The sequence below is a fragment of the Arvicanthis niloticus genome, chromosome 5, assembly GCF_011762505.2.
Source record: "Arvicanthis niloticus isolate mArvNil1 chromosome 5, mArvNil1.pat.X, whole genome shotgun sequence".
Lineage (NCBI taxonomy): Eukaryota > Metazoa > Chordata > Mammalia > Rodentia > Muridae > Arvicanthis > Arvicanthis niloticus.
The window spans coordinates 11817227-11831052 of NC_047662.1; the positions used below are offsets into that span (position 1 = coordinate 11817227).

At 47.7% G+C, this 13826-nt stretch overlaps 1 protein-coding gene across 3 annotated transcripts in view; it reads left to right on the forward strand.

The window, feature by feature from the left end:
* The first annotated feature begins 616 nt into the window (after positions 1 to 616).
* Positions 617 to 13826, forward strand: part of Kazn (kazrin, periplakin interacting protein) — a 977884-nt gene continuing 964674 nt past the window's right edge. Inside the window, exon 1 of one of the 3 annotated variants that reach the window (XM_034502894.2) lies at positions 617 to 850. In XM_034502894.2, coding sequence (XP_034358785.2) covers positions 760 to 850 — 91 coding nt within the window. In that variant the 5' untranslated portion in view covers positions 617 to 759. The remainder of the gene's footprint in view (positions 851 to 13826) is intronic. The other 2 variants (XR_013110333.1, XM_076933798.1) reach the window with 2 other exon arrangements.

Sequence of the window (13826 nt, forward strand, 5' to 3'; positions counted from 1 at the left end):
CAGGGGTTCTGTCAGCATGTGTTGTCGCGTGGATCCCCACTGTCAGGCCAGGCGGCCGGGAACTGGAAGGCAAAGGCATCCGGAGGAGTGAAGGATGAGCCAGCGACGCAGGTGCCCCTTCAGCTGCAGAGCGCCCACTGGAACTGCTGCTGCTGCTGCTGCTGCTGCTGCTGCTGCTGCTGCTGTTGCTACGCGCACGCCTCTCGCTGTCTCCCCAGGCTGCAGCGGCCCCTGGGACCCAGAAGCCGGACTGGAGCCGCAGAGATCCAGCCAGGACCCGGGAGCCTCGGACTGCCGCCTGTGAGGCAGCTCCCCAGGGAGCCTGGGCAGTGCTTTGCTGGCTGCCGGTGCAGGTCTGGAGCCCTCTCTAGCCAGTGTGGCCGAGGAGCAATCATCTCTTCCCGAGACACAGGAGCGGCCCATCCACATCCAGGTTTCTTTCTTGGGCAGAGGAAGTAACTCCTGTTGGGGCAGCTTAGATTGAGCTGTACAGCTAAGGCTTGTACACCACCTCCTCGTTTGTAGACCCTTCGGGTGTCATTTCTCACCGGTCGGGTTTGAGGGGAAAAAAAATAAGAAAAAGAAAAAGAAAAAACTGCAAGAACAGAGCAGAGTGCGCAGCCTTGTAAACTTTGGAGGCGGGGACATTTTCTTGAAGGGGACAAGTGGCCCCAAATCTACCACTGTTCTCAGGCTAGTGGCAAAGCCTGTTGGTGGGACAACCAGCCACAAGGCCAACAGCAAGGACCTTCGACCGTCATGGAGTCCATGTTGACAGCATCCAGTTCCCCCACAGGCCGGGTTACCTTCTCCCGTGTCTTCGGCCAACAGTGTCAGCTGATGGAAGCAGGTAGGATGTGGCCAGAGAGTGAGAGGCAGAATCTTCTGGTAGTGGAAGTCTGTCAGTGTCTGTCTGTCTCATCTTGGTCTCCCTGTTGTTCTGGGATGTGATTGGTGACGATTGTCACTTTATATGATGAACTTTTTAGGCTTGACTCTGAGACTTGAAGCTACCACCGGGGCCTGATGATGAGTGAGGGTCTCTGACTTTTGTTATCCGTTTTTCTCTGGCCAGCTGCTGGAGGAGGGAAACTATGCCGGGAGAGATAAGGTAGACCCGTGAGAGTGCCCACCTCTGGGGACAGCTGTCAGTCCTGGACTAGTTGCCTTTCTGCTCCTGGTTGCTGCTGCAGTCACGCCTGGAGGCATTGCTGGAGTCGCTTAGATGCCCAGGATAACATCTTCTGTGGCCCTTGGCTCTAGTAGGGGAATCTCTCAGGCAAGATAGTCTTTGCTTAGGTCTGTCTGATGTTTTAAGAAGAGAAAACTTGGCATTGTTGCAGTCATAACCCCTGCCAGTCATCTTGCTGAGATGTGTGTTTGATTACAGATTAAAGTCAGGTAGGAGTAAATGACTCCATGTGAATGGTCACTGAGAGGGACCCCACAAGCCGCGCTTCCGGTGCTGTGGGAATCGATTCAGAGCTCTTAGTTTTGCTTCTCTGATTTTTACTGAGTTCATTGCCATCGAGGAAAGGACTGAGTTTAAAGTATAATTGTGTATTTTGCCCTGAGTCTCAGGAAGGTCTTCAGAAGACCACTGTTTTAAGGGTCCCGGTTGAGTCACATAGGTACTTTCATGGGTGGTCCCATGACCTTGGGAATGGTATACCCTTCTTCATCGGTGGGCTATATCACTCTAGGTACAAAACAAAATGACTGGACTCGGGCCATCCTGGTCTGCCCACACCTAGGGCTCTGTGCTTTCAGGAGCATCGCTTGGGAGAGATGTCAAAGTCCTGCTTGTTTCTAAGACGACATACATGCACAGAGAGGCAACTTGTGGACCATGAAGACTCAGAGCTGGACAGCCTGGGTCTGAGTCCAGGCTTTGCTGGTATAAGTTATAAGTTGCTTGTTTTTGGACAGGCCCCCTAGCCTCTTTGTGCCTCAGTCACCTCACCTGTGGAGTGGGGGATACCAGGCACCATTACATGGGCCACAGTAGACACTTTTGTGTAGGCTTGTGTGGACATCTGGTCTTGTAGTGAAGGGCACAGTGGGCTCTGTGAGAAAATCTAGGAGCACAGAACATCCCTGCCTGCCCCACAGATGGATGCTGGTTTATTCAGAGATGGAGAATCTCCGGCTCCTCCATCTGTCTGTGGAATATTCATTCTATCTAGAAAGGTGACTTCCACCCAGGAGGGCCAAGAGTTGCCCTGCTTCTCTGAGGTTGCTGGGGTAAGGCAGATTGCATTTCTAAAGCGCCTGGGTCCCCTGCGGCTTTCTCCTTCTTCCTTTTCAAGCACCCTGACCTAAATCAGGCCATGAAACCTTCAATCTCCTTTGTAAAAAAAAGAAAAAAAGGAAAAAAAAAAAAAAAAAAAAAAAAAAAAAAAAGGAAAAAAACCCAAACATCCCATCTCTTTTATTTCAAGAGAGCACTGCAGGACAGGATGACAGTGGCTAGCTAGTCCTCTCTAGGGAGGACTCTATCCCTGAAAGAACACAAGGAGGAATCATTAGGCCATATTCAGGGAGCACACTAAATTAGGAGGTGGAGGGAAAGATGAGAAAACTGGCCTGTCTCCAGGCAGCCATTGGTAGCCGGTTAGTATCGTAAAGGAGACCTTAAATGTATGTTTGACAGATTTGCAGACTCCAGAGCTCTGCAGCTGGGTTAATCATGGCTGTTCCCCAGGGAACAGCCTCTGTCAGCCCCGTGTATTCTTGAGGTGTTCCCTGTGCTCTCCACACTGCCAAGACCTGCAGGATCTACAGGGTGAGGTATGGCCCTCGCTCCGGGATGCTGGTCTGGCTGTAAATACAAATCATGTTGAGGAAATGAGACACCATGACTTTCCCAACTATGCCGCTTTCCTGGCCACCCTCCTTCTATTTTATGAAAACGTTTTCATAATGAGATAGATAGATAGATAGATAGATAGATAGATAGATAGATAGAGAATGAGAGAGAGAATATGAGAGAATGAGAGAGAGAGAATGAGAGAGAGAATATAAGAGAATGAGAGAGAGAGAGAGAGAGAGAGAGAGAGAGAGAGAGAGAGAGAGAGAGAAACTAACCCTAACCAATTCCCATAGGCAAAGGAAACACTCAAGGGTGGCCTGCAGGTTCATACCCCAATCTGGGAAGGAAATATTTGGTGCCATGCTTAACTCCTGTGACTTTAGCCTCAAAAAGGTTTTTGTCCCTGATGGTGACTCTGGCTAATTGTTCACATCCACAAGTATCTCATGTCTTCGAGGAAGAAGTTGGATCTTGAGAATGACGCACTAAGGATTCATAAGAAGATACTGTGTTTGCATGCATGCACTCATGTGTGTCTGTGTGTGCATGTGCAAGGGCATCAAGGATTTTGGAGACAGACATACATTTCTGGCAGCAAAGGTGAAACTGGGCATGAATGAGACCCCCATAACTCTGACCCAGTGAACAGCAGTAGTTATGTGGACATTGGATGGCATATAGAAAGAATATAGACTTCTTTTTCATTTAGTCTCAGCTCAGCTGTTGCTGGCTGTATAAACTTTATATAAACTCCAAAATCCTAGAGCAGATGCTGGCAAACAACAGTCCTGGGGCTAAATCTGGTCTTCCTTTTGTAAATAAAGTTTTATTGACACACAGTCTCATCCAGTCAAATACATTTTGTTCATAGTGCTTCTGTGCCACAGTGGTAAAGTTGAATCATTGTGACCAAAGTCATGTAGCCTACACAACTGAAAATACTGTTTCTTTGTAGAAAAGCACTTTGCTTACTCTTGCTGTCTTAGTTAGTCTTGCTTAATTGTCTTACTTACTATTGCTGTGATGAAACTCCATGACCAAAGAACAACTTAGAGAGGAAAGGGTTTGTTTGTCTTACATATCCTGATTCACAGTCCGTCGAGGGAAGCCGAGGCAGGAATTCAAACCAGATGGGAACCTGGAAAAAGGAGCTGATGCAGAAGCCGAGGAGGAGGTCTGCTTACTGGCTTGCTTCTCATGGCTTGCCCAGCCTGCTTTCTTATAGAACCAGGACCACCAGGACCTGGAGGTTCTCCACCCACAATGCTCTGGGGCCTTCTGTCATCAATGACTAAGAAAATGTCCTATATGCTTTCTCACAGCCCAATCTTATGGAAGCATTCTCCCAACTGAGGGAGATGACTTCTTTACAGATGAGTCTAGTTTGTGTCAAGTCAATAAGTATCCAGGATGCTGGCCTTATATCAAAAGATGTTACAGAGCGGTATAGACCTGGCTCAAGCCTGATGCTGAAGAATACCTTCCTTCCCTTGAGTCCCCTGTCACCTGCACAATGCTACACTGTTGGTTCAGGAAGCAATCTCACATGGATGTAGAGGCCATAATGAAAATAGGCACATGCCCCAGTCCACAGCACCTGAGCTTGGCTCTGTCTTCATCCTGTTTCCTAGTCAATGGTTGAGGTTTGGAGGTTGGATAAGTTGGGATTTAAACCTCTCCTATCCTAGTTTAGGATCCTGTATTCAGGACGGGCAAGGCAAGGGCTGGAGATGTGGTTCAGAAGCGGAATGCTTGCCTAACAACTGCAAGGGCCAGGATTCCATCTCTGGCACTATACAAACAGAAGCAACAGACCGCCATCTCTGCAGAGAGTTTTGATCTTAATCAGGTCTTAATCAAGGACGTATTGGGGTCCTTCTGTGGCTCTGATGCTGTTGTGTACCGTTGACCCTCACTATGGTCCTTCATCCCATTCCTGATGCCCAGACCCATGAAGGTGCTTGCTTGTTTTTGTTTTGACAGTTATTTCTAACCCTTAATGCACAGGGCTTTTCTTTCCAATTTTCTGTGATAGCTTCAGACAGTACTGAGGGGGTGGCTGGTCTACACAGGTGTGGCAAACGAAGGCTCCACCCTTCAGCCTGATGCCTCCAAGTGGGAGCTGTCGCTGCACTGTGCAGCCTCAGTCTTCATTCTGGCTTCGTTTCAACATTGTGCTAGGGATGCTGGGAAAGTCTGATGAGACAGACGGCAGAGACTCCAGCAAGTGTGTTCTTGGCTTCCGTATAGCGGAGCAATTTGGCATCTTGTCTGTCTCTTCACTGGCCTGCAAAGTGTGTGCCCAGACATGCTTCTGACTCAGTGTTGTTGCTGAGGACTCTTGACGTGTGTGTGTGTGTCTGTGTGTCTGTGGATGCATCTCTGTGTGTATGTGTGTGTCTGTCTCTGTATGTCTGTGTATGTGTTTGTCTATCCATGGGTGTATCTCTCTCTGTGTATGTGTGTGTATGTGTGGGTGCATTTGTTTGTGGGTATATCTGTATGTGTGTCTGTCTGTCTGTGGCACTCTCTCTCTCTCCCTCCGTTTGTGTGTGTGTCTGTCTATCTGTCTGTGGGTGTATTTCTCTCTCTCTCTCTCTCTCTCTCTCTCTCTCTCTCTCTCTCTCTCCCTCCCTCCCTCCCCCCCATGTGTGTGTGTGTTTGTGTGTGTGTGTCTGTCTGTGGATGCATCTCTGTGTGTATGTGTGTGTGTATGTGTGTTTGTCTGTTTGTGGTTGTATCTCTCTCTGTGTATGTGTGTATATGTGTGAATGCGTTTGTTTGTGGGTGTATCTGTATGTGTCTGTCTGTATCTGTCTGTGGCTCTCTCTCTCTCTCTTCCTCCCTCCCTCTGTTTGTGTGTGTGTATCTATCTGTCTGTGGGTGTATTCTCTCTCTCTCTCTCTCTCTCTCTCTCTCTCTCCTCCCTGTGTGTGTGTGTGTCTGTCTGTCTGTGGGTGTCTCTCTCTCTCTCTCTCTCTCTCTCTCTCTCTCTCTCTCTCTCCCTCTCTCAGAAACTGTCATTCCTCAAAGACCAACTACCTTGTTTTTGAGACAGGGTCTCTTACTGGCCTAGAACTCACCAGAGATTCTGCTGGTTGACCAGTGTGACCTATGGATGTGACTATATCTGCCCACCCAGTGCTGCGATTACAAGACCACGTCATAACACTTGACTTTTAAAATGTGAGTTCTGGGATCAAAATGAGGTCCTTGTGCTTGTAAGGCAAGCACATTACTGACTGAGCCATCTCCCAACCCACCAGGATACTCTTGACCTTGGTGTAGCTAAGGAATCCTCTTGTCCTTTTCAGAGCTCATGAAATGTGTGGCAGGCACATCTCCAACTTAGTGAGTGGTGTGTGTCTGGTGGGAGACTCTTGATTCACCTTTGGCCTAGCACTCATTGTGGGGTGACCACAACTTGCAGGGGGCTTGGTTTCCTGTACCAGAGGCCAACTTGGGAAGCAGCCTCCATGTCCCCTGAATTAATTTGCAGCCCGTGTTTTGGACAGAAAGCATTTCCATGGGTTTACAGAGTTTGACCAATGAGACTGAAGTCACCCTGTCCACTGTGTTCTGCTGATACTGCAGGAACCCAGGCCCAGTTCAAGGGGAGGGGGGAGAGACAGGAGGAGAGGACAGGGAGGTGACAGGGCGTCAGCACTTGAGCTTCTGCTGCAGCTCTGCAGTTCCTGTTGCAGCTCTGAAGCCACCACAAGGTTTCGTATGAGCACAGTCAGATAGGGACTCATCCCCTACGTCACATTCATAGAAACTCAAACGTACAAACCATTCCTGTCCTGTCTCTCACTATTCAGGCTGGGTCTGGTCATTTTTAGACTGTGTTATCATTTTTCTTTTCTGAAGGCTGTATCCCCTTGCCTTGTCTTTAGGACAACACAGAGAGGTTCTTTTGAATAAGAAATTACATGTATCAGGAAGCAGTCTCCAGCTTTATAAGTGAGGGGTTAAGGAAGCGACATTTGGGGTTTCTACTATGAGTGGAGCAAACTAAGTACATTTGCAAAAGCCAAACAGATGAAGATGCCCCAAACAGAGAATACCTCTCCGGTCTCTCCATCTGTGGGAATGACAACATGGTTTAAGGTTTCCTTACGGATAACATGCATTAAGGTTTCCTGTCTTGGTTAGGGTTCTATCTCTGGGATAAAACATGACCAAAGGTAACTTGGGGAGGAAAGGCTTTATTTAGCTTACATAGTATAGTCCTTCCTGGAGGGAAGTCAGGACAGGAAATAAGGTAGGAACCTAGAGGCAGGAACTGAGGTAGAAGCCATGGAGGAATGTTGTTCACTGGCTCGTTTCTCCTGGCTTGCCCAGTTAGCTTTCATATAACCTCCAGGACCACCTGCCTAGGTGTGATGCTGCCCACAATAGACTTGGCTATCTCATAGCAATCACCAACCAGGAAAATGCTGGACAGACTTGTCTACAGGCCATTCTAATGGAGGCATTTTCTCAACCGAGAGTTCCTCTTCTCAAATGACTTTAGCTTGTGAGACATTGACAAAAATCTATTCTAGACAACCCCAAAGTGGGATATCATGGTCTAGCATCCTGCCTGGCTGTTTTTCTGGTGGGAAACCCTGTGACTGACAGCCCAGTCCAAGATTTAGCATGGCGAGCTGCTGCTGATGTTGTGGAATGCCATCCGCTGGTCGTGACACAACCATAGCCATTTGGAAATCGGAGATCTGGTTCCTTCCAATCCTTGCCAGATTGGGACTAGTAATGTTTCCTCTCAGAAAGTGGGACTGGAGAGAGTCATTAGGCCTGTAACCAAGATTGCAGCCAATCTTTTTCCAGCAGCCACCCCCCGCCCCAGTTTGGGTGTGGATGTTACCAAAGGAGAGACAGAATTCTAGATGGTTGGACTCTGAGCCTTGTCCCACTGAAATCACCAGGAAGCCCTTGGTTCCGATGAACAGACTGCATGGGGTGAGGCTGTTTCTAATGTTTCTAATGTTAGCAACAATCCATCTCTTGCTCTTGTTTCATGATGTGTGGGGAGTGGTCTCCTAGCTGGCTCATGTTTGTTCTTGGAGCACTTGACTCCAGCTTCTCAGCAGCACAGGGATGCTGTGGCTGGAGGGGACAAGGTGTTGACAAATAGTCTTGACTGAGCCCCTGATTTGATAGTGGTGGGTAATGCAGAAAAATAAGAAAAATGCATGTGTTGTTGTTGTCATTGTTGGGGTCAGATAGGCATCCAACACCTCCCTTGGCTTTGTCTTTGAAACTCCAGGGATTAAATGACCACTGGTTTTCTTCTTGGAGCCAGCTTCCTTAGCCCTGGAAGGCTCCTGAGAGGTGGGGCCCAGAAGGTGCCTTTTCTTCTCCAGGAGGGGTGGCTTCTCCATTGGTCTTTTCCTTGGATGTGGTTTGCTGATCGCTTTCGCAAGAGCTGGTTTCAATTGGTCCAGTGTGGTCGGTTGTCTGATGTATCTCCTAAAATTAGGTTTGCTTTGCTACTCCCCCCCCACCACCGCCACCCCTCCCCGCCATGTTTCCAAACTTCATCCAGACAACAGCTTTAGTGTGAGCAAAGCTCTTAGCCAGACAAACTCCCCAAATCTCTTCCCAAAGGTAATGAGAAGAGCTGCAGGTTTCGCAGACTAGAGGGAGAACACACCCTTCCACCACATGTCTAGAGAGGTGGCTGGCTGTGGAGTGAAGCTCAGCCCGCTGTGGGGATTGATGGCTACAGATGAAGTGAGGAAGGCTTCCCTGTGCCCTGGCCTGGAGGGCTTGCCAAGCAGTAAGGGGTTCAAGAAGGCTTGAGAGAGCCAGTGTGCGGGATGTTTAACATAGGGGAGATTGTCAAAGTGATGCTATAACCACTGCGAGATACTGTCCCGAGGTGGCACTGGGGTCCCTTCCACATTTTCTCTCCTCTACCTCTCACAGGGGACACACTCAGACCTGCCAGATTATCTACCCCAGATTTTAACGAAGTCTCGGATTATGTCTTTCGAATCAGTTCATCTGCCATCCATTTCCAGAGCGTGTGAGACAGGAGCTAGACAAAGCAGACACAATGTCTAGGCTTTGACTAGAAAGGGCCACACATTTTCTCCCATCCTTTATATCAGTGTCCACCCCTAGGCCTGTTCACAGCCTTTCTTTTAACTCACACAAAGTGTTAAGACGTGCCCAGGAGCGAGCCTTGGCCTGGGTCACCAGAGTGAAGGTTACTCTGGTGGACTCCAGAGCACAAAGCTAAAGCCAAGATGGCAGCTGAACCACCAAGCAGGGACCCACATTCAAGTTGGGATTTCTTGAACCTTAAGTTCTTGCCTTTGATCTTCTGAAGTCATTACCAGCAACCCACTGAAAACGCACAGCAGGGTGCTTACAGAGAAGACTGGCTTTGAGGACACGTGTAAATGGAAGGCTATGGCCATGGTCTCTGATGGTTTAAGGGACAACAGACATGACACAGGGAAGACAGTCACTTCTCAGGTGGCTTTGTAGGAGGAAGTGTTCCTCAGGGCAAGACGTCAGATGTCTTGATCTTGAACGTGGGGTGAGAAGTGAGTCTCAGAAGGAATATCCACGCTGGGTCCCTGAGAGTCTCTGAGTGACCTCAGGACCCCAGGCAGCACAGAGAGTTTCTGGCCTTTGGTCAAATGTGATATATGAAGAATCCCTGGGGTGTCTACAGTAGAGCCAGAAGCAGGTCTTCAGCTAGAGCCATGCATTTAGTGAAGCAATTTCCTGAGGAGAGGGATGGGTAATGGAACTAGCCAAAGGAATGGGTAGAGGCAGGCACAGAGTCAGAGCTGGCAGGTGCCCTAGGATGCTAGTGATTTGGGCCATACCCTCATCAGCATGGAGGTAAGTCGTTAATGAAATCCTGGGACAGGCAGAAGAGGAAATTAAGTTGGAGGTGATCAGGACCAGAACTCTCCTTGTCTCTACCAGGAGATACTCCGTTCTGTCTGATGGAGAACACCCAAGATTGAAGAGTTGGGTTTAGAGGTCAGGCCAACCGAGAGATCAAGGGAGTTGCTGAGACTACCATGGGTGGTTGGAGCAATGATGGGGGCCAGGAGCAGCATTGGGAAAGACAGACAGCTGGACTATCGGCAGTTCTGGTTTAGTTTTGGCCATGCTCGCTGAACAAGAATAGCTGGACTCGGATTTCTATGTTGAGTAATTTTCTCTCAATATTTTAGGCATGGCATGCTTCTGTCTTCTGCCTTCTGTTACCTCCATTGGCCGTAGTGATCTTGGGGTCATCTCTCCATAGGTATCCTGCCTTTGCTAAGCACATGCCTTTAAGATCTTTGTCCAGCAGGCTCTGTAGTTTTACTATAACGTGTCTCAGAGTGGATCTAAATTTATTTATTCTATTTGGGGAATATGTTGCTTAGATATGAGGAGCTAAGCCTCAGTCCTAAAGAATGTTCGGTCTCTCTTCCCTCCCTCCTCTCCTCTCTCCCCTTTCTTCTCTCCTTTCCCTTTCTGTCCCATTCCCCCCTCTCCTCTCCTCTCCTCTCCTCTCCTCTCCTCTCCTCTCCTCTCCTCTCCTCTCCTCTCCTCTCCTCTCCTCTCCTCTCCTCTCCTCTCCTCTCCTCTCCTCTCTCCTCCTCTTTTCCTTCTCCTCTTTCAATAATGTCTCACTATGCAGCTGAGTCTCCTCTCCTCTCCTCTCCTCTCCTCTCCTCTCCTCTCCTCTCCTCTCCTCTCCTCTCCTCTCCTCTCTCCTCCTCTTTTCCTTCTCCTCTTTCAATAATGTCTCACTATGCAGCTGAGTCTGGCCCTGAACTCTATCTCCTCCTGTGCCAGCCTCCTAAGGGCAGGGATTACAGGCACATGGTGCCGCCAGCTTTAGCAGGTTATTTCTTTGACAGGGATTCCCTCCATTCTTTCCATTCCTCCCTTCTGATATTCCTCATCTGCACTGGAATTTTCAACCTAAACTTTTTCATATTTTCTACCTCTGCCTCTCAGCTGAGGTCCGAAAAATGACTTAATAACAATCTTCCGGTTCATTAATTTTCTTTCTGGCCATGTCTAATCTCCAGCCATCTTCAGGTAATCTGGTTTTTTTTATTTAAAGGTCTCCCTTTTTTATCAATCGCAAGAGGTTCTGTGTGAGTAGCTTTCAGAATTTCCAGATATTCTTTTATATTTTAAGATAATAGCTTGTCTCTCTTGTTCTTGGCTTTATCTTTAATTTGTTTGACTGTTTAAACCAGTGGTTCTCAACCTTCCTAATACTGGGAACTTTTAATACAGTTCCTCATGTTGCGGTGACTCCTCCAACCACAAAACTGTTTTTGGTGCTACGTTATAACTGTAATTTTGCACTGTTAAGAATCATAATATAAATATCTGTGTTTTCTGATGGTCTTAGGCGGCCCCTGTGAAAGGGTCATTCAATCACAAAGGGGCTGTGACCCACAGGTTGAGAATCAGCGATGTAAATCCCTATCTGAAGAAGAAACTTCATGCTTCCTGTCTAGGACTCTTGGGGACAGTCCTGGTTGCTTTGACTCAGGCTCAGGATGGTCCTTTGTGTGCTCTGTAGGTTTGAATTTTGCATTTGTTTTGGGGCTTTGCCTATTTGATATACGACTTGATAGAACCTCGATGTATTTGCTATACTTTACTGAGGGCCTAGTATCATAGTGAATGCTAATTTCTGGAGTGAGGATTTCCACAAATTCCTAGGAATGTAAGTTTGAACCTAACGTTTTTTGGGGGAAGATCAGGGTAATGAGTTTAAGAAAATCCTGCTTCAAATACTCCCAAACCCCTCAATATAACGTCCTATCCAGTCAGACAAATATCCTTAAAAGTAAAAAAAATGCTTTTGTTTTTAAAATGTATGTGTATGTATGTGTGTGTGTGTGTGTGTGTGTGTGTGTGTGTGTGTGTACACATACATGTGAGTACAGTTTCCTGGGGGAGGCCAAAAGAGGGCATCAGATCTCCTGGAGCTGAAGTTACAGGCAGTCATAAGGTGCCTAATGTGTGTGCAGGGAACTAAACTCAGGTCCTTTGCAAGAACCATCTCTCCAGCCCTCAAGTTTCCTCATTATTTTTGCCTGTATGCCAAGTCCTCTGTGATTTTAAGGTGAAGCTATGTATCCATTTGAGTGTCCGTGTGTGTGTGTGTGTGTGTGTGTGTGTGTGTGTATGTGTGTGTGCGCGCGCGCACATGCGCGCGTGCGTGCGCATATGTATTTGTGAGTGTGTGTATGTATGTGTGTAAGTGGTAAATGTATGTGTGTGTTTGTGTGTGTGTGTGTGCATGTGTGTAGCTGTAGTTTTGACCTCTACATCCCAGCGTTATAACACTCAGACATCACTTAACAAGCCAGCAAGTGTCAGCCTGTTTGCCCGTGCTGTGACTGTGACCTTCAATTCGACAGTTCATTACTTTATTCTGTGGATATATTTGTTTCCTCAGCCGCCATAGCAAACTTTCAAACACGGATGGCTCCAACCAACAGACTTTTGTCCTCTTGCATTTTGAAAGCCAGAAGTCTGGATTAGGATGGCAGCAGCAGGGCTGTATACTTCCTCCCTGTGCTCTCAGGGAGAATCAGCTGCTTGCCTCTTCTGGCTCCCAGTGACCGCGGGCACTTCTTAGCATGTGTCCACAGCACTCCCATCTTTCCTACGGTTGCATTGCTCCTTCTCTTGCTCTGTGTGTGATCTCTCTGTCTCTGCCTTATGAAGGTGCGATGGCATGTAGTGCCCTGGAAATCTTCCTACAACTAGACCCTTAATCCAGTCCTGTCCATAAAGACCGTTTACCATGTAACAGGTAAATGCCGATGATGCGGATGAAGGTGTCTTTTGAGGGGGCAATTTTTAGCTTCAGGCAGATTTTGCTATGAGAAATCATTTTTACATTTGCCACTCTGTTTCTAAATGTCATGGAAACTTTTTTCCTTTCCACATAGGTCCATCATATTTGTTCTTTAAAAATGAGATATTCCAAAGGATTTCTAGGCTGGAGGGGAAACATTCACCCCTGGGACAGGACTGCTTCCCAAGGGCCAGAGGCTGATGATGCTGTTATGTAGATGCTGTTTGGTACCCGGAAGTGATTCTTCTCCATCCTTATGGGACAAACTAGGCTTTGCTTAAGATAGTAAGACCTGCTGTGTGGTCCCACAGGACTGACCCAAGTTTCTCTGGTTGAGTCATATTGTTTTTCTTCCATCTGTGCCTCTTGGCTCTTGTGGATCACTGATCCTGGGTTTTTCTCTCACTTCAACTATGGTAACTCCATGTGACCGCTCATGAGAGACTTGAACCTGTCTGTCCCTTTTGCGTCATACACTGCACGGGACATCCACCTGGGCATTCCTCAGGTCCATACTGCGTGCCAGTGGACAGCACCAAGAGCAGAGCAGGACCAAGCCTGGAGCTGATGAGAGCTGAGTATATTTGGGACTCTGTCCTGGTCCAAAGCTTCCTTCCCAGGGACAGTCAAGGAAACTGAGCCAGAAGTTGTGTCATGTGTCTAGTGGTTCTTTGAGGATAGAGACTGACCAGTCATTGCAAAGCAAAACACTCAGTGCCTTTGGGTAATTAATGTCTTGGAGTGATGATGGCAGCTTTTGGCTGCATTAACTCCGAGGGAGGTCAGAGGAAGGAAAGAGCTTTTTTGTGTGGCATTTGTTCCTGTCCTTCTTGATGTGTCCCCACCTTCTGTTAAGAACTAAAACCTTATCTCTGAATATTTTTATAGCCAGAGGTAGTTCTGGGGTCTCTTGTCACCCAAACTTTCCAAACCCAAACAGGTCCAAATTTTCTTGACAGCTGGAAGCCCACTTAGGTTTCACACACTAGTCCTGGGGATTGGTGGGCTAATATCTCCTTCCACGAAGGTGAACGGCCTCTAAGAGATGAGCCAGGAATTGGCCAGAGAAGATTCTAGGCCCTAAACTCCCCCAGGCATTAAACAGGCCATGGATAGTAGAGAAAGACCACTCACTGGGACTCTCAGTCTAACAATGACTGGAGG